The following is a 21,426-nucleotide window of genomic DNA, read 5'->3' on the forward strand; positions in this document are numbered from 1 at the left end:
TATAATATATAACTACATGTATACTGTTCAATTTGTGTTCTTTGGCCAAAGTCATACTACTATGCTGTAATCACCGATGTTTGTGTACCTCCAATAAGCATCACACAAATAGAGAAGATCTTTTCAGCGTCAGTGTTGGCCGACACGTTGCCGAAGCCCACACTGGTCAGACTGCTGAGGGTGAAGTAGAGTGAAGCGATGTAGACGCTCTGGATGGCGGGACCGCTGCCTGTCCCATTCGCGCCTCCTATGGTATGGTATGGTGACTCCAGGCGCTTCCCCAGCTCATGAAGCCATCCTGAATTTAAATGGTGGGAGTGCGAGTATTGATGGATGAAAGAACAAATGAATGGTTAGAGCTTATAAAACAAATGGATTTCAGTCTATATTTCTTAATTGTTAATTAACTCTAATTTACAGATTTATTGTTATGTGTGTGTGTGTGTGTGTGTGTGTGTGTGTGCGCGTGTGTGTGTGTGTGTGTGTGTGTGTGTGTGTATGAATATATACTACTATTAACTATGTTCTTTTTTTTCCCTTTTATTCCAATGAAGTGCTGTTTTGTTTTGTTGTGGTGTTCTAGAAATAAGCAACATCTTTATATAAAGAAAAAAAGTAGGGATGCCCATTGTCATGTTTCTAAGTTATCATTGTGATTTTCATAGTGGAACTTGAATTGTTCTTCTTTTTCATGTATCACTCTTCCAATAAAAATATATCTTAAAAAAAACAAACAAACAAACGCATTTTCCTTTTGTTTTCAAGATGCTAACAGACTCTATCCATCACAACAGCACAGTTAGTAAGAAGCAAATCAAGTTAATCAAGTTAACACCATAAATGCACCATATGATTGTCTGTAGTTTATTCAAATACACTACAACTAGTTGCAGTGGTTATCTGAACCTGTGTGCGGTGAGGTATGTCGGTGAAGGAAAAACCAAGTACACTCGGTCCTGGAAACTGCTGTGATCAGCAGTCGCCTCCATGTTACAGCCAGAACAATGAAAGAAACTGATCAGATGCTCGGAAACCTGAAGTGATCTCTGGTCAGTGCAGTGTGGAGACGTGTGGCTGATCCCTGGAGAGTCTCCTGCAGACACTGATGAATGGTAATTGGATGGAGGCCCCTCATAGCTGCCTGACTTTGCCACTCAGTTAAGCATCAGAAATGAATAATTAGGATACAACACATTAATCCTGCCTCTTGTACCGACCTGTTATTTTTTGACACTGAGACGCGGTAATTGGTGAAGAGAAATCTGCATTGTTCTCCTGACCAAGTCAATGCTGAACCAAAATCAGTTATGAAGACTTCAAAGCCAGATAACTGTAAACAGTGGAGCTCATCAATACTGACCTGAGATCAGCCCATGGGGCCTCATTATATGCGGGTCTTGGAGGCCGAGGGGGAAGCCTGGGTGCTCCATTATTAATTACAAGAAAAAAAAAAAAATCACACAATTCAATCACTTTTCAACACATAATACAACTACACTAATACAACTGACAGGGTTGTTGCTCTTACACTTTCCAATCTATCCATATTTCAGACTCAGCAATCCTTAAATTGATGAGGAAAATCACAAAATTAATTTGGCACCTAAAACACCATGTACTGAAGCATTAAGAGACCCAGAGAAACCCGCAGGATTGCCTCTGTGCCTATGTCCAGCAAACAGCCACTCTATGACATGACAGCATCATGAGTGCATTGCACAGTTATGTGCAAGGACCTTCAATATGCCCTTAAAGCCCACGCACTTCTGCCTGTCTTTTCAATTGATCTATGATTATTGTCATTCTAACATAGTGCTTTATAACACTAAAACAATGCAACAATACTTGTGTGAAGTACTTCATCATACAAGTTTTTATTCCTGGTTAATAACCATAAAGCACATTTGTGGGCGAATATCAAACCCTGCTTCTTGGATTTTAAGATGCACGAAGCTTTTCAGAACAGTTGCTGATTTTGAAATAAAGAGTGATGAAACTTCAATGCAACAATATATTAACACTTTCACAAAGCTTCACACTGTGTGATAGTTTTGATAAGACAGAAATTTAATCAGGATAAAAAGAGTTAAAAAAAGAGCAAACAAAAAACTACATGAAATATATGTGAGCCTTATGTGAAAAAGTGAAAAGTGTCATTAATCCCTGGTGACGAAAACAGAATCTATCATTCTCGTTTTTATTCTAGGCTAAAGGCCATGAGTCATTTATTTTTTTATTTCCAGAAAACTCTAGCGTTTCCTTTCTATTGATTCAGTACAGAGCTTGAAAAAGCTGGATAATGGTTTCCTAGGCTAGAAAAATTTTAGAAAACAGATGCTAGAAAACACATCATTTGGCCTCGTTCAACCATACAACAAAAATAAAACAAATTTCACAATTATTGACGTAAAAATCACAGTACAGCTCTCAAACTTGTGTACCCCATCAATTCTCCCCTAAACATCCAAAAGCGTATTTCAATCTGCAACCCGAAACCATTATTGTTTTGTAACAAAGTGGACAATGACCTGCAGCAGGCACACTGCACATACCGCTCAGCCCTCAACACAGGAGAGATTTCAGTCTGAGATATATCCAAAATGCTTTATGCTACTAAAAGTGAGTGACATTCCACACAAGCACTTTATATCATATTATATTTATCAGTAACACTAATCTGAGCTCCAACCGCGCCTGAAGATTCACCTCCTGTTTGGTGTGGTGCACACTAACACCCTCAGTGAGCTGAAATGAATGATATTACAGGGCTCACTAAAGCATTTCTCCACATACATTCTAAGAACACAGCAGGGATGGGGAGTTAGGAGGTCATAATGGATGTAAGGTCACAATTCAGGCATAATTTTGCCTGTACTCACCAATATCCCAGTTATAGGTGTTGGCTTCCATTTCCATCTTGCCAATGATGTACCAGATGCAGGCCATCCAATGGGCCAGCAGGGCGAACATGGACATCAGGAGGGTGAGGACCACAGTGCTGTGCTGCGAATATCGGTCCATCTTCTGTAGCAGCCGCAGCAGACGGAGCAGACGTACCGTCTTTAACAAATGGACCACTGACACCTGGAGATGAAAAACAAGGGATCCATGGTGACCTTATTTTCAAAGATTTCTAAACAGGATGGGTGACATTTGTCACGTTATGTAAAACCTACATGGAACTGAACAACAAAAACACACAACACTGTTATCAATATGTATCAGCACAAACCACGAACGCTTCTTCCTCCACAGGTATAGCTCATGGAGTCAAAATGAGTTTCCTTCATTGCTAAGCAGTGATCAAGCACCTCAAAGACAGACAGCTTAATTTCTTGTGATTTTCTATTGTTTTGGGCCAAAAGTCCAAAAGTCCAAAAATCAGACACAGAGTGAAATGGACACCATGAAAGTGAGGGGCAGACTGCTGTCATTTCCCTTTCCCATCACAACTACACTGCTTACACATGCTTCACGTCAAACATTAGAGGCTGCTAATTCTACAATTAGCATAACAAATACGTGTGAATACACTGACAACAGGATTCTATTGTTTCCTGAATGAAGGATCCCTGAATAGAAAACTCCCAGTAAGAGCAATCAGGCACTTCGCAGGTGTGATTGTTTTACTGCTTTTTCGAACTCCATCCTTGCCAGCACCATACAACACTTCTTTCCAGCTTTTCTTGTTCCCTGTCTTCTCTCAGTCTTTCCTTTTGCTATGTCTTTCCACCAGTCCTTCACAAACCAAACTACTTTTGCCACAAGCCATCTGCCTCCCTCTACCGACTTACACACACAATGTCAAGTTCCTCTCACACCTCACCTGTCCTCATGTGCTCTAGTTGTGATGTGACTGTCATCCATTGTGCACCTGTTCCTAAGGCAAACTCTGCCAGCAGTGTATCACTTGGGCATTGTCGCTCACTGGAGATATACACTAACACAGCTATTACTTGGTTGAGTATTGGGAAATTAGGACAATTGCAACCCTTCTGTACCTTGTATGCACATTTGTGTATTGAGTATGTATGTGTGTGTGGAGGGTGTTTCTGGGGATGGGTGGAAACTGAAAAAGTGGGACGGAAATTTCAAAAGAAGGAACATAGAGGCTATATATAATGTAACACCTAAAATAAATAGAAGAGTGATGACAAAAAAAGTTGAGAGAAAAGGGGTGTGTGCATGTTAGAGTGTTTTTACAAGCTACAGTAAGAGGAAGAGATGTGTAGACAGTCCCTATCAGAGCTGTTCCTGCGCGTCCTGCCAGCACATTTTATGTTGGTTTTTCCGCACTCATGCTGTGAGAAATAAGGAACTGGTGCAGCAGGAGTAGTAATGAAGCCTGCTCCTGAGCCCTGGGGAGAAGCTCCATCTCTTCTCTATCATCTATCACCACCCTGCATCCCACCTATGGAGAGAGCAGGCTGTGCCAGATTCCCCAACAGTAAGCAACATAATGCACCCAACAATGCATGTACACCTCCCGCACTTTCCATTTGAACTTTTCCCTCTTCTATTTACAGCTCAGCCCTATCATTCACATCTTCATTTTCTCTGTTCATCGGGTGTGAAATTTACATTTAATGGCTTGATTGCTTGCTTTCCTTCTGCTTTTTAAGGCATTATTTCAGCACAAGAATTCAACTTTACACAGATGCTTGTGTTTCTTCCTTCAGCCACACCTTCAGCCATTCAGGACAATTACAAAAGAATGAATAGTCAGGTTTAGTTTTATTTGTTGTATTTATGCAGCCGTATTGGACTAATAAGTGTTGATAACATAGTTTTACCAAACCATCTAGGTTTTTCTAAAAAGTAGAGCAGGGGTATTATTAATTTTTTTTAACTGTAGCAGTAAAGTATTACTGCTACAGTCTGCTATAACAAACTAGCTCTGGTAGTGTCAGGGACTTGTGTTTCTTTCATCAACTTAAAATTACCAAGTAAAGTTTTGATATTTGGACTACGATGGATGGCCCATCAATTTAATTTATCATCAGATAATATATAATTGATGTTTAATGTTTCTTGTTTGGTTTTACATTTTTTTCCAAAGGGTTAGATTTGTTCATATTGCCCTTTGAAAATCTGCAGCAGTTCACACACAGAGGAAGAAACTGAAGAATACAAAGGTTAAAAGTTATTGTGGGAAAGAAGAAAATATGAAGAATGTACTCCAGGAAAGAGAAGAAAACAGAGAGAAGAAAAGTCAGTATTAAATGGAGACATTTGACAAACGTTCCAAAAAATTCTAAAACAAAGGGAATGATGGAGAGATTCAAATAAAACAAAAGAGACTACACCAGGGAGAGCACTCATATGGGTCCCCTGGCTTATTTTCATGAGATGGCCTCTATGCTCAAAGGGGACATGAGTTTGAATGCTCCTTCCTTAGAGGGGATATCAGGCAGCAATTACTGGCCATTCCTGCTCTCTCTAACGGCAGCAGGGGAACTTGTGTCCCAGTAGCCCTACACTCAATCCAAATCTACTGGGAGCACATGGTATTTCCATTAATAGAGTCTGGAACCAAGCGGGCACCTTTGCTTGGAGCTGTGCACACCCGTTCACCACCCTTTGTTTTCCTCACATGGCAAAATCTCCTTCTGTTAATTGCTCTGTTTCTTCATATATTATAATACTTAACGTGCATTCCTTCCATTTCCTGTTATGCATCCTCATCATAATGCATCCTGGAATTTTTGATTCAAGTGAAAGTGGTTGTGTAAGAATAAACAGGTGCATAAAGCACAGTCAAAGCATCTCATTGTCTAAATTAAAAGGCAAGACAGCAAAAATTTCTATAAGCAACCAATCAGTGTGTCTCCGCATTGTAGCACTTCCTATGGGTGATATCACTCAGCCAGAGAAAAGACAAGACAGTCTACCTAATTGCTCCAGATCTGTTTCCACCTCCACTCAACTATTCTGAAGGGGGCCATGTATTTGACTAGAGCAGAACCGAAAAAGGGTTTAATGATACCGCTTTGATTGTTTTCCCGGCGCTTGTACAGTGTGTGGAATCAATACACACAATCAAAGAGGCACTGGAGCAGCGCTGGAAAAAATCCATGTGATCTATTCTTATGAAATGTCAAATGTGCAGGAGGTGTTACACTTCCACAATGCATCGCTGTAGTGAAAGGATTAGACACACAATTAGATTTTTGTATCCACATCCAAACTAATGTTCAAGTAGATTGATTTCCTTTTATTCCTTGTAATTTTCATTATCTGTATACATTTCTGTATGAATTTTTATCTTTTTATATAGTTGTTGCCTTGTGTCATCCGATATGGGATTCATTTTATTTGCTAATTAACAGTTATAGACAATATTAAAGAGTTCTTGGAGGGCAACAGCATGAGTGAAAAAACAAACAAACAATATACAATGTTGACTCATGTTAGATGATTGATTGCACTAAACCTCAGGGGAATGGCAGATTATGAAGCAGGGCCAACTTCTACTCACCACGCTGACTTTGAAGGCATAAAGCAGGTCAAAGGGCAAGGCAGCCACCAGATCAATGATGAACCATGTGGTCAGGTAATGGATGCAGATCTGTCGGGCATCAAAGATCACCTGGCCCGACTTGCTGACATAGGTGGTGCGAAAATTGAAAACAATATCTGAAAGGAAAATAAAAAATATACAGACATATTTAACTTCATTTATATGGACTTGCTTCATTTAAATCAATTGATGTCGATTTTGTTTCATTTTGATGTTCTATTGATCTCTGTCACTGAAAATCCAAATCACTAATCACAACCATACAACAAACCTATGATGAACAGTATCTCCACTGCGATGTCACTGACAGTGGTGCTACGGGTCATATCGTCATCATCACCAATGAAGCACACGTTGTATGGCACAGTCACAGCAACATAGAAAGTGGCCAACAGAATCAACCAATCCCACCCGGCTTTGAAGGTGCTGTAGTGCAGTAAGATGAATTTGGACTTCTTGGCATCTGCTACCTTGTACTCTGGCAGAGCGGGTGGGTCACCAAAGACATTCTGGGCATGGTAGGATATGAGAACAGAGTCAAAGCAACATCTATAAACCTGTTACATCCACTTAGTTTTGCCAGTCCAACCTACCATGGTTTTGTATTTGTACTGAAGAGTGTGCAACATTGATGCACCCAAAACTAACTGAGATTAACCCAAACATGAACCACTTCCTGTCCACTTGGAAGATGTGCTGTATAACAAATTTGTCATAACATCTTTAGGAATTAATACGCTTATGCTGTGTTTAGAATGTATTGCTAATAATTTTTTAGTGGTCTTAACACATCAATGGGAGCAAGGAACATCACAGGACAATTACCCAGCTCACTACCTAATCCCATGATGTCTTCAAAAGAAAACACTTTGAAGACAATTGTTTTGCAGCCTAATGTTATTTCTGTTTTTATTCTGATCTTTGTCAAAATACAGTGACTATGATTACAGTAACAGGGACCAAACGTGTTCTAGAAATACATTATACTCCAAATGACTGTCCAAAGTAACGTGTGGTACAGAGCATCAGCTAATGCAATCCAATATTTACTGGAGAATTTGCTTTGCTGGATAGCCACTGTTCACATAGAGCCTCCTCAGCTCCCTGCCCTTTTATTTGTCTCCTGTGCTTTTGCAGTATCATCTCACCCAGTGTTTCACAGTCCACCCCCAGCCACTTTTGAAAGGCCTATTGCTTGAAGTGATACCTTGTTGAGTTTAATCTTGCTCTTCTTTCTACTGTGGAGGTGACCAGAGATGTGGTAGAGCACTGTGCTGCTGCGCAGACGAGCTGAGCTGAATGGAGTGTCCGTTTTCACCCTGCCGCGCCGTCGCTCTGTAAACACACACAGACAATTTAGCGCACACCTCCCCCTTACATTACTTTACCCCCCAGGGTTAACTCCTGATGACTTCTTCAGTCATTATACTTGATGAAATACATAATATTCTGTCCTATTCTAGGAATGAATATGCAACGTGTCATTTGTGAAGAGCCTGAATTTAAATAATGGCTATTTACTATCATTGTGCTTTTGCAAATGTTATGTAATGTATTTGTTATGTGCCCTTTTTCATGTTATTCTGCCATAAATATTTGTTAATTATGTCTCAGTGTGGACAAAAACAACAACACAAATTTCAGTGTTGTGGGCAGAGAGGCAGTTAAATATAGTGGATTGCCACATGAGTGGCTTTGTGCGCTTGCAGTTGTGCTTATGTGTGTGTTTTGTCCAAGTTTATTGTAGCAGTAGATAATGTAGGAGTGTAGTGCAGAAGAGATGTGCTCAGATTAAGGAGTTGGATAATGGGAGACGGCACTTTATTGCTCATGGTATCTGAGCTCCATTCTCATTGCTGGGAACCTACAGGAAAGGACTAAAGCCAGATTGGCTTCAGGGCAGATAATGGCAATAAAAAAAGCTAGAAAATAGAAGTGATAGCTGCTTTGGAAAGTCTGTGCACTCTGTGGTGTGTGCTGGAAGTGTGTGCATGGACCCCAGATGAGGCGAACAGACAAGGCTCATCCATAACATGATACAGCCTTCAGGGACACGACACAGAAGGAGCACAGAGACAGAGATGTGCTTATTTTTAGATTGAATGAATTTCCCTGCACTTTTATAGCCATTCATGTGAGGGTGGGGGGGGGGTATAGACAGGAGAGAGTGGGTGTCGTGTATAGGAGGGGCATGTAGGGTAGATAGGGGAGGGGGGAATAAAGTAATATCAGGTGGAATAGATGAGAAATAGGGTAGGGCAAAAAGGACACCAGAAAGGGAGAAATAAGTGTGACTTTAACAAAGGTAAAAATTCAAGACAGAACGGGAAAAAATGTGGGGAGACAGAAAAAGGAGACTGGTGACGCCAGAGAATGGGTTTCCCTCATTTGCACACATTGTGCAGTCAATGTGCGGGACAGAGCCCTAACTGGGTCACATCCAAAGTGTCTCTCTGTCCTTGAAAGGCATCCTCAGCAAGGGTGGAAAAACCCCTCTGATGTCATGATGTCTGTGTAAATCCTGGTTGTTAGCATTTCAATTTGAAACATTTTCAGTGTTTTAAAATATTTCTTATGATGATTTAAATAATTTTCTATGGTTGCTGTAACCTTGCAGTTAAACAAATTAAGTTCACTCATGTTAACCAAGTAACTCTTATGCACTGCTTCCAACATGGAAGAATAAAAAAGCCAACCCCTGCTATGTCTGCGCTGAAAAAAGCAAAATACAAATGTTCTGCTCACCAAGGAAACCGCTCACATTTAAACAAGCTTGTCAAACCCAAACCTATTATAGTGACGCGTTCATCCTTGTCTGACAGCGTGCTGCATTAGCCTCTTTCTTTTACTATGAAAAGCATTTCATTATGTTGGCAAAAATAACTTTGCTCTGTGCTTCCTGTCTTATTTACAGCAATAAGAGTAATTAGGCGATTCCATGGGAGGCTGGCTTGAGATGAGAAAAATCAGTTAGCTGACTTCACAGACATAAGCAGTGACCTTCTCTCTTGCCTTGTAGGTTGCTTTTGGCCTTAGCTTAGATGTTGTCCTTAAGCTGTCCCTTTGAGGTAAATGATTTTGAGACCAAAATTTGCAATATTGTTACCTTTAGTTGTTGTTTGTATTTACAACGATGAATGTCATCTAAATACCAGAGGGGCAAACATGAGGTGAATTGCTGACAGAGATATTGGAGTCATTAATGTGTTGGAGTCATCAAAGTGTTCTTGTTGTTTAAATCTAAATCCCATTTTGCATGTTAACCACTTTGCATCCACACCAACCATTTATCAATAGTGTCCAGGCATTTTGGTAACTCCAAACAAAGCTATGCTACTAAGCATTTTTTATTGGAAGAAAAAAACTTTTGCTTACCTCCAATAAAATCATAGAGATTAAAAAGCATCATAGGCCACAAATCTTTTTTGTTCCGTTCAGTTTGCTACAACCCTAAAGAAACACTAAAAAGAATTAATAGGGATGCGTCTTAGGTACCAAGTTGATACCAAAGGTTTTTCTGCAGAGCTGTAGGCTCTGATGTAGGTACAGGTGAGCAAAGCAGCATAATAACCTAACATGTGACCCATCAGGGACAGGTTACAAACAGCCATTAATGCAAAGTGAGAGGAGCAAACACCCGAAACTTAACTTCTTAACTAACTAATAATATGTTAAAAAAAATGTCTAACGTTACCATCTTAATGTGTGGATTTATGATAATATTAGTAAATAAGTGTTTGTTACTTTTCAGTCTGTCAAAATGAAATCAGAATGTTTGAACAGAACTACTGCCAGTGTATGATGGTTTGTGGGTGGGTGTGTGTGTGTGTGTGTGTGTGAACATCACTTACAAATACACACACTGACCTTCCTTCTTGTCCTCTTGGATGGCTTTAACTTTTGTATCGCTGATGTCCTTGAATGATGCCAGAAAGAGGACCACGTCTCCCTTCTCATTCTTAATTGGCACAATGTCCAGCAGGCACCAGAACAGCACAGCTGAAAAGGAAACACACTCCTATAAAGACTAATAAATACTGTATTTTGTTATATGCAGTATATGCAGTGTATACCAGTGGGTATGTGTTATGTGTGTTATATGTGAGAGCAACAGACAGACAGATTCCCAGACTTATTAGCAAGCCTTTCTACAGCTGGAGGTCCCTCAGGAAGAGCAGAGCCTTTCCACAAACCAAGTCTCTTTTCCCAAAGCACAGAAAGAGATGAACCCATCCCTGAGGCCCCATCTCCTGCTAAATACATTGCTTTTCACAATAACTGCAGTTAAGCCTCTGTGACCATGTGTGTTTCTGTTTGTAAAAAATGTGCAGTGTAGGACTCTGATTTGTTGTTGGCTTTCAAATAAAGGTCAAGTATTTGATCATTTTGTAGATGGTAAAACAATACATTTCTCTCTTTCTCTACCCTAATTTTTGTCCTTTGGGTGAGTATAAATTAATTAAGAGATTAAGAGGGATTTCCCATGGAGTTCCCTCCAATCACTCCCACACACTATATCTTCCTTGCCTGGTGATGACTCAGTTGCTGTGTTTTAGTGTGTGTGTGTGTGTGTGTGTGTGTGTGTGTGTGGGTGCCTGCAAGATAAGACAGCACTATCAAGCACACACAGTGAGAGAAACAGCGTTCCTGATTGCAAACATGCAGCTTTCTCTTTTCTAAAGGCAGAGAGACAGAGCTTAACTTCTAGGGCTCTGCTTTGACATACAGAAAGAGAAGAGGGAAACCACACACACACAAGACTGAGGCAGGGAGGCGAGATAAGCGTGGATGAGAGACAGATAAAATGGATCATATAAGAAAATGGTTAAAAAAAAAAAAGCACATTGACAGGAAACAAGGGATGAAGAGAAAGGGGGAATGAGACAGGAAAGAGGAAAGACAACCAAGTAAGAAACAGAGTGGCAAAGACAGTCGCATGTGTGATGGTATAAGAAAAGCTGTGTCTATGCAAACTTCACTGAACTGCCTGCTACATCAGTCAAAGAAAAAGTATGTAAGAAAAATATGTGGACCAACCCGAACATCACAGCATGGCATCATAACAGTCCAAACAAGGAATTGCTGAGTTGTCAAAAAAATTACACTAAAAGTTACATTTAATAGCTGCTGGGTATTTTTGTCTCATCACACCAGCTTGCAGGATTCCATTCTGAATGTTGGCTCACGCCTCAATGTTTTGTTGTGTTCATTGACAGCTTCTGCAGAGGCAGCTTAACCATTGGTGTTTAACTGAGAAAATGAACTTTCTTGCTTAACTTCTATATGAAGGTTGATAGCAACACTACAGTGACAGGAGAAATTAAAATATAAGTGAATGAGATAGACACATCTGTCCAACTGTGCCATGACAACTCCTTTGATCAGTGTGGAAAACTTTAACGGCTCTTGGCAACAGTTATCGCTATCGGCTGAAAACAATGTCAGCTACATCTCACACACGAGCTACTGGTTAGGAAAAAAACAAAGCAAGAGAAAACAACCCTCCTTCCAAGATCTGGGATGAGCATCATGCTTGTTCTCTTACCTGAGATTTCTTTAATTAAATAAATGAGAATAGGAATTTTTATATCTTCAAGACAAGTTCATTATATTATTAAAAGCGCCATAACATCTAAATGGACCCTTTATCATCATTTCATAATGTTTCCAAGCTCAAGAACAATTTTCTAATCTAAACCCTTGCATTTTCATGGTGTGCACAACTTTGACAGGATGAAGAATTGATGTAGCAGGAAAGTAATTTCTTATCCTGTTGTGACAGCTGTGGAGAGATTCACACTAAACACAAATATAATTTGAATAAAAACCTCCCTTTTTTAAGATTCATTTATCTGAATCTAAAGCAAAACAAACAAAAACAGGAAGTATGAAAGTCAAAGTATTCTCTGAAATAAACACAGCAAATTCCCACATCACAGTCAGCATGTGTCCACTGGCCAGCTTGCTAATCAGTGAAACACACACCAAAACACACCACACCATGGTTAGCTACTGGGCTCAGACTATTTGAAGGAGACAGAGTTCAGGAGTCACCAGCTAACAGCTAAGAAACTTCACTGTGTCTAAGCTTTAAATAACTGGAAATTTAGCGATGGAGTTTTTAGTTATACTTAACTTACACTTAATTACACTTTCATGAGAAGAATGGACAAATAAAAAATATCCAGGCATTCCCCCAGTCATCTATCCATGGCTCTGTCTATGCCAACTTAAATGAAGCTTCCCCGGAAATAGCCACAGAGAATTTCCATGCATTTATGGAAATATACAATAAAAGTCCTGTCTGTGCACACTGTTTTTCTGTGGTTGTCTACGTGCCTTGGCTCTAGCACTTAATTGGTAAATGATAGAGGAAGGCACAGTTCTTGTTTTATGGTAAAATGACAAGGTGTGAGCACAACATTGCTGTAAAATCATATTATAAATGAAGGGGTGACAACTACTCAACCAGTGATAAAACAAAACTTTGTCAACTCCCGATAACTTTTTGAGTCTCACTTGTCTTCTTGTAAAACATGATCTCATCTTTAAACTCCTTGCGCTCCTCCAATGCATTGTCAATGCTGAGGATGATGCTTTCGCTGCTCTCAGGCCCATAAAGGAACTTGCACGCACAGCTCTTCTGCATGACCTCCGTTCGGGAAAATCCGGTGAGCTCACAGAAGCCATCAGAGCAGTAGACAATGGGAAACCCCTTCGACACCTGAGCATTAGCCAGGATGAAGTTGCTGTCTGCAGGAGAAAACAAAGAAGAGGCAAGGTGAAGAGGCCGATAAAGAGCAAATTTTGTGAGAGTTGTGTCAGAAATGTACTCCTTTTCATGCTTATTCAGAATTATACAGATCAATTGACATCTTTTTGATATGGGAGTGTTAAACTTCCCCAAAGGTTTTTCAAAATCTTCACACTGAATGTAGTGACATGAACATGAACAATAAGATCCGCTGTGTTTTTCTGACTGGAAGGCTGAAAGGAAAGAAATTTTAAGGCTTCCCACTAGGGCTGGGAATCTTTTACTATCTCACGAATGCTGATTTTTGGGGCTATGATACAATTCAAAATCACTTTTCGATTCAAAACGATTTGATTGATAATGATTTCTGCTTCAATCTATAGGTTTGCAAAGGATCCTCATGATCTACTCCAGTCTGCTTTGCAAGACAGAATGACAAATGGAGACATTAAAGTGTCTTTTTCACATTTATTAAGTTTTAACCATTTATCAATGCTTAGATGGAATTGTTGCAGAAAAGCAATATCACATATTCTTGAAGTAACAAAAATAAGTCTCTCTTTATTAAAAAAAAATAAATAAAAAAAATAGTGCAATTAAACATGATAATCCTCATTTTGCAAACCCTGCACACTGTGAAGCTCATGTCATGCTCAGTGTTCCTGGGCATTCGGTAAATACTATGAATAAATGAATGAATGTGGTGACATGAGGGTAGTGGGCGCGGTCAACCGGACCCCTGCAGAGAGTAGAGATTAGACCAGAGACAGGACCTCCCCAGAGACTAGACCAGAACGGAGACCAGACCTGTGCAGAGAGACTAGAGAGTAGAGACTAGAATCTCTCTTTCCTCTATTATTGTAGTTTCCTCCTTGTTTTGGTGCTTACTGTGCATGCGTATGTTCCAGAAGTGGCTCTGTGGTGACATCAGAATGTCCCGCATACAAAATGGAGGCAGACAGCCTGCAGATTTGTTTTATTTTTTTATGGTGTCGATTTTGGGACATTTTAAATCAATTCTGAATTGTAGTAAATAAGAATCGTGATTCTTATATGAATTGATTTTTTGGCACACCCCTATTTTCCACAGACCACGCTTAAAATATGAACTATACATTACATTTGATCCCTTAACAACCACAGAGCAACAGTACTGAAAATCTAAAGAAAACACAATGTGACTACAGTTAATTTTACTAGTGTTATGAATTAAAAATGGCTATTTTTGTAAACATCAGTTAACTAAGCATTAAAGCTGTGAAAATTTATATATTTGTTTTGATGACTTGGGAGCTGTTCAACAAGCTGTACATTTACAACATATATATCACAATTGTTCATAAGCACTTTTAACATAATTTTAAATTCTAAAGAATTTACAAATGTAAATTAAATATTAATTCTCTTTTTCAGTTTTTGGTCTCTACCAAACTAGACAAAAAATGTGCACATTTGCTGCTTAACACTCCACTGTGTTCAGCAGCTACTGTCTCGAAAGTTGAGGCTTTGTTTTTGCTAGGACATAGTGGGCTTGTCAGCTTTCTGTCTATAGCTAAATCTAATGAAAGAGGTGAGCGCAATTTTGGCAGCTGTGAAAACAAAAGCAGCAATCTGAAAGTTGCTATAATACCTTAAAAAGCTGAGGAAGAGCAGGGTATTTTTCTGGGGGGTGGTTGCTATTGGAGGCAGACTGCACTATACACACATTGATTTGATTCATCGTGATCAGAAATACTGTTAAGAGCAGCTTTAAATTGCAGACTGGTTGTTCTGATTTGGTCCCTCACTGAAATTTACCCAGCTACATGAGGATGTTGTATCACCAACACTTTAACCTCTCAGCTTGCACTCCTGAAAACCTCAGATATTAAAAATGGAAACAAATTCAACTGGTCAAGGAGGTATCTAATCTCTACACGCGAGCTAAAATCAAAAATTTGACACTGTTATAAGAAGGTCAGGTTTACTTCAATAAATGACTTTACTTGCATAATGAAGAGCTACTCTTGAAACTAATTCCCTGATGGCAAGAAACTGACCCTGAATTTATAATACTTTTAGTATTAGTTGGCTGCAGTAAAGACAGATTATATGTTAAGGGGAAAATTTAGTAGGAAGTTAACAGTGAGAGAAGAAGAAAGAGTGGGGGATCAGCGGGGATTGTGCTCGAGTAATTATGAAAACAGAATCGCTTTAGGGCTGAAGTGTCAACCCTAACCCTTGCCTAGCTCTAAACACCCAGTTGAAGTGGACCAGCTGTTTATACCTGAATCTATCTATTATGGCACACAAATACATCACCCATCCGCACAAACAAACAGCCACGGTGCCAATGTGGTGCACAATGATACTGAGCTGTGCTGATAGACAATTCATGTTTACAGTGCAACGCCTATTATACAAGACAGTGGACTAGTGTGGTTTGGCTGGTTCTGTGTGTGTGTGTGTGTGTGTGTGTGTGTGTGTGTGTGTGTGTGTGTGCGCGCTGCTGTAATTCGATAAGCAGTGAATCCTGTTCAAACTAGCCCCTTTGTTTCATAACAACATGCCTCCAAGTGGATAAAAACATCTAGCTTTCAAAATAATTAGAATGATAATTATCATATAAGTTATCATTATTATTACTTTTTAACATGTTTAACAGTAAATTACACACTCAGTAACGTTGGACTTGTTCGAGACATCCTGCAAAGTGAGTTGTCTCAATTACATTTCAACTCAAAAATCTATTTTCTGCATCAATAATTTTCTTTTTCCTCCAAGCCTCATCTTTAATTGTTTTATGTTGTATGTCAAGCTCTGTTGAGGGAAACCATCTTAGATTTGAATTGGGAATACAACGACACAGGACAGAGCACTCGTAATGTGTCCCTCAAGAGAATGAGCAACATGCTCGTTTTCATAATCCCATTCAGCAAACAGCACGTTCACTGGCACACGCAAATGGGACTATTGTAATTTTCAAGAAGGTGGAAGGAATTCCAGGATTATGTAATACAATAGAATGTAATAGAATATGAAAAGGAAAAACACAAATCACCACTTTGAACTAAAGGATTATTTCAGTTAATTACAACATTATTATTGCTATTATTGTTTTTGTTCAACATACATAAATAAAATGCAGTGGCAGCGAAACCCACTCATGAAGTAGAAAAACACCCAGAGAACATGTCAGCAGTAGCACTCTGACTGGGTGGCCCAGACAGATGGCCAGGCTGAGTCTGAGCGCTGGGACCGGCTGTCAGATGTGAGACCCCTCAGGCTCAGGGGTAAGAAAGAGAGGGAACGACAGGACTACTGGCTCAGGGACCCAAAGCAAAGGCCTACAGCTTGTCTGGTGGCGGCAAGTGAGGCTTATGAGGGAGGGTCTGACTAAAATATAATGCTTACAGTGAAAGAGCAGTAGAGGGAAGGGAAAAGGAAAAGAATAACAAATATGACGTAGCTTGTTTGCATGTACTGCAATTTTTGTTATCTGGGTGTGGAGGAAATAATTTTTGGTCTGTCTTTGTCCTTTCCATCTTATACCTCATTTTTCCTTTCCATCCACACCTCCCTCTTCCTGTCCTACTTTTCCTGGCTCCAGCCTCCCCCCCGATGCTAAACCACCAGCATCATGCCCCTGTTCTCCCCCTCCTCCTGCCATCTAATGTTCCTAATTTTCATCTCTTTTTTCCTCCCTTATATAGCCCCTCCCAATCCTCTATCATTGCTTCCCTTTGCTCTATCCCTCCTTCCCTTTGACCTTTGCACCCCTTTTCATTTCCTCCCAGCTGTTCTTTATGTCCCTCCCACCATTTGGTATTTCTACCTAATTAATCTTCATCTTTGTCTCTGCCTTTGGAATATTGCCAGACTATTCCTCTTTTCCCCAATTAATTTATTTCCTTCACTCTTTGCATGAGTTCCTTTTCCCCCAGCACCTGTACAAGAGCATCATTTGTCTACTGTTACTACCTTTTCTCTGCACACTGAACCTAAAGTCAAAGTCAGAATAATCTCATTCATCTCACTATTTTCCCTCCTCTCTACTTCCCCTTTGTCTCTTCCCTTTGTTTTTTTTTCAGCACTTCCATTGCCAAGCTCTTCATCACCTCCTATTCCTCTACTGTATCTTGCTCTCCATTCTGAATTTCTTCCAGTTAATTGCTTCGATGTAGAAGCCCATAGATCAACTCCCCTCGTGCTTATGCTACTACATGACAGCTGCTGGAGAAACCCCACAGGGACAAGGAGAAGAGAGCGAAGGAGGGAAAGATGGAGGCGAAGGAAGAAAGGGGGAAGGCCAAAGATAAAAGAGGGCAGTGAGAGAAGAAAAAGTGCAAATGGAAGAGAAAGGAAATGGTTATGGAGGCTTCTTATGCAATGAAAGTCAACTGCAGTGCTTTGTAATTATTGGTGAATGAATGATTTGTCAAGCATGTCTGAGTTTTTAATAAAAGATAGTTGTTAGATAGTTGCCACTTCCTCTTCTCAAAAAGCATCTTCCTGTCAAACTACCCTTTGTGATCATGTAAATGATGTTTTCAGCAAAGGTGGAAGCAACATTGTTATGGTAAACCATAAATGAACTGCATTTATATAACAGATTAGCGTTATCGACCATATTAATGCCGTGCCGTACAAGCTGTTCACCTGTTCACACACATTCATAAAGCATACAGTGCATCTTGATCACACAATCACCATCATTGTGTTAAGGAGCAGGGACTTGAACCATGAACCTTACAAATTATGGCAAACAACCTACCTCCTCCATAAAAACTGTTACAGCATTAAACTCGGCATGCTGTCTTCTACAAAAAGGAAACACTAGTTTCATTTATCAGCAAATTGTCCTGGTAGTTTTTAAGCAATGTGGCTGGTTGGATCTTAGCTGCTGCAGATGGATTTCTATAAAATCTTAAGTATGGACATTCATGGTCCCCAAAGAACAAATTATACTGACAATGGTGATCCCCAAACATTTCCTCTGGCAATTGTGGCCATTCCCCTTCCACCACTGCATAAAAATCTATGTAGATGCATCCATACAGTAACATGGCTGTGGTGGGGAATAGGTGTGTGTATAAATGTTGTCTACACACAGCTTTGGCCCCGATTTGTGGTTACAAACCAACTATGTGCATTCACCAGCTCCTTGACAGCCCTGTGCCACCAGGCAGAGCAACCCCAGAGCTAAAGAGATGAGGAGGCTGAGACAGCTGCCAAGACAAACAGATGAGGGTATGAAAAGGACACATGGCAAGAAGGTGATGTGAAAAGTTGAAAATGAGTGAAATGCAGTGCTGTAAGAAATTGCTGGGAGAGGGAAGAGATGGATGGGGAGACCTCATCTTTTCTCTTTCCCAAATTTGCACGGGCCTCAAAGAAAACAGCTACAGAACCGTCACAATCAAATAGCCACAATAGAGTTGCTCTAGAGTTGCTATAGTTACCAATGACACACACCATGGCAACCAAGCTTACAACTGTACAGTTTATGTAAGAAAGAGATTCAGATTTTCATCTGATGAGAGGGGGGTATGTAATTCAGAAAATAAATTCATGGACATATTCATGCACAGGTTGTTTATAACCTGTTATATGTGTTTTGTAATTAAGTCAGAACACATAACATAACAATAAGCATCGACTATATATACAGCACATGCCTACAAACACTCACACAGCCAAGCCAATCCACTCACAGACGGATAACTGAAGACAGGAAATCATCAGAAAGCTAACAAGCTCTCGCCAAGTGAAATATTACATGTCATTACATTCCTGTGATTTCCCAGCCCACCTCGCCGCTTTTCGTAATCAATATCTGTTTCACCCTCCATTGTTTGCCTCCAACTCTGTGTTGTTGAAATTTCTGTTATAGCCACTCTCTTTCTGGGAAAACCAAATACACTAATAAAACTAATGAAAAATCAACTGAGGCTAAAAATATGCGGCTTGGCCCCAACTTCTGTTGGTGAAACCCTGCTTGTCGATCGTTTTGGGCAGTCCATTAGAGACGGTGATTAGAGGAGGAATGGTGCTCATTAGGCAGGTTAAAAAGGCAGAACGTACATGCTGACAAGGGAAGCTCTCATGCAGACATCCCAGAAGGTTGGTGGAACAGCCAAAGTGTTTGCCTCCTGAAAGTGGACTGTAACTATCAAGTCTAGTGACCTTAGCATGGAGGCAGTGTTTGTCTGGTCAGTATTTACTGATAATACTGCACACATTCTCTAACCCTGGTTAATACCAGTGGATACTGCTATGTTGCTATTAAAGCAGACCACAAATTTATGAATCTCCACAGTCAACACCTCAGGCTATGAGTATTCACAATGAGTGAGGTTGGCAGATGCTTTGGATCTTGTTGCCTTGAACAAGACATGCTGTGGGAAACAATCAATGTCTGATTAATGCAAGTTAAAACATGTTTTCTTGAGGCATATAATTGCTCGTAAGCTGTATATGCAATGCAGCAAGCAGTTATTTTTCAACAAGTAGCAACTCCAATAGGCTACCTGTATGCCACTTGCCCTGGGCCAAAGGGCAGACAGAATAAGCTATTGACTAGCTGATGAAGCATTCAGCTAGAAGGAAAGACATTAAGATTCTTAATTTGACTAGGTGACTAAAAGGGACAATTTAGAATAACTCTGTAATGTTCTTCTAATAGCTTAATAAATGATGTAGTTAGTGTATCAACGGGTAGCTAGATGGGGAGCAAGCCACTTAGCTTGATCATGTATCTTGCTTAACTTGGCATACCATTGATTAACTTCCCAGTCATAACTTGTGGTCCTGAAAATTGTCAATATTTTAGAAGTTTTAGCACAACCTACTTTACAAAGAAACATAAATCAAATTCACTGTGCTGCACTATGGTATGAGTAGGAACTATAGCAGTATTTTGTGAAGGTTCTCTATACACTACAGAGATCTATATACATGCACAATATACACTGTGCATGAGGACACAACCCTACAATAAAGCATTCTCAATATTAAGTGGGCCTTGAAGAAAATGGGAAAAGCAGCGCCAATCCACTGCCAGTAAGTGAGAGCCCCACTGCACCCTGCAGCTCCACAGTCACTGATGATTGATTATTCCCTCACAGTCTCATAACTTCCCTCATTTGATAGTTGTGGACAACATCAGCCCTCCATTTTCACAAGTTAACTTAATCATATTGTAATATAACAATTCACAAAGCATCAATTAACGTTAGATGCTGATGTCCTCTTAATAAAGTATCTAGTTTATCCTCATTTTAATAAACCATGCGCAGGTTTGCGACCTGTGGCCTTTTAAAATCACTAATTAGCTCCCTAACTGTAATTGCAGGTCATAAGGTCAGGGCTGAACCATAGGGACAGCACCAGTATATCCTATGTCATCTCTGGACAGCACCTGAGCAACACTCCAATGAGTTTCACAGCGTTCACCTGGCAGCAAGTTTTTATCATGATGTGAAATCACACAGCCACTTTTTTAACAACTTAATTTGAGTGCTGCAGTGTGAGTTGATCAGTGGAGAGAAAGCTTTTGCTTTTACTGTCCTTATGTTCAAAGATAGAGAGAGCGGAACACACAGTCCTACACACATTCATACAAAAAGTTATGTGACAAAGCAAAGTGGAGAGAATACTCTGCACTTCACTTTTTCTTCTGCTCACATCCTCTTCTGTCTTCATCTCTCTTTACACCTATACAGACTCTCTCTCTATTCTCTTACTCACATTCTTAAACATATCCATGGCCATCCCGTACTGACTCAACACACAGCTGTTCCAAGTCTTTGTGTCAGTGACTGTGACAGTAATTACCTGCCAAGTAGAGCTAGTGTGTGCTGAAAGCTAGAAAACAGTGATCTGAAAGAATAGTACAGGATGGGGGAGGGCTCACAGCACTCAATTTGAACCCCTAACAACTGTACCACCTAAATGTCTGCCTGCTCCTAGAAGTGAGGTAGCATTCTTGTACTTCCGCTTCCCTAATTTTTTTATTTTATATGAAGTTTGGTGATTGTCCACTGACCATACTGCAGTAATGGCTTCACTCAGACACACTACCAGTCAAAGGTTTGGACACATTTTCTCATTGAAATGAATAGGAAAGTGTGTCCAAACTTTTGACTGGTAGTGTGTATTCAGTTTCCCACAC

General features: G+C 40.0%; 1 protein-coding gene across 2 annotated transcripts in view; it reads right to left on the reverse strand.

Moving 5' to 3' along the window:
* Positions 1-21,426, reverse strand: part of kcnh8 (potassium voltage-gated channel, subfamily H (eag-related), member 8) — a 40,629-nt gene that overhangs the window by 16,310 nt on the left and 2,893 nt on the right. For both annotated transcript variants that reach the window (XM_029514178.1, XM_029514177.1), the window contains exons 2-8: positions 13,040-13,273; positions 10,388-10,519; positions 7,728-7,855; positions 6,792-7,029; positions 6,479-6,636; positions 2,880-3,084; positions 89-298 (exon numbers count right to left, since the gene is read on the reverse strand). In XM_029514178.1, the coding sequence (XP_029370038.1) occupies positions 89-298; positions 2,880-3,084; positions 6,479-6,636; positions 6,792-7,029; positions 7,728-7,855; positions 10,388-10,519; positions 13,040-13,273 (1,305 nt within the window). The remainder of the gene's footprint in view (positions 1-88; positions 299-2,879; positions 3,085-6,478; positions 6,637-6,791; positions 7,030-7,727; positions 7,856-10,387; positions 10,520-13,039; positions 13,274-21,426) is intronic.

The sequence above is a fragment of the Echeneis naucrates genome, chromosome 11, assembly GCF_900963305.1.
Source record: "Echeneis naucrates chromosome 11, fEcheNa1.1, whole genome shotgun sequence".
Taxonomy (NCBI): domain Eukaryota; kingdom Metazoa; phylum Chordata; class Actinopteri; order Carangiformes; family Echeneidae; genus Echeneis; species Echeneis naucrates.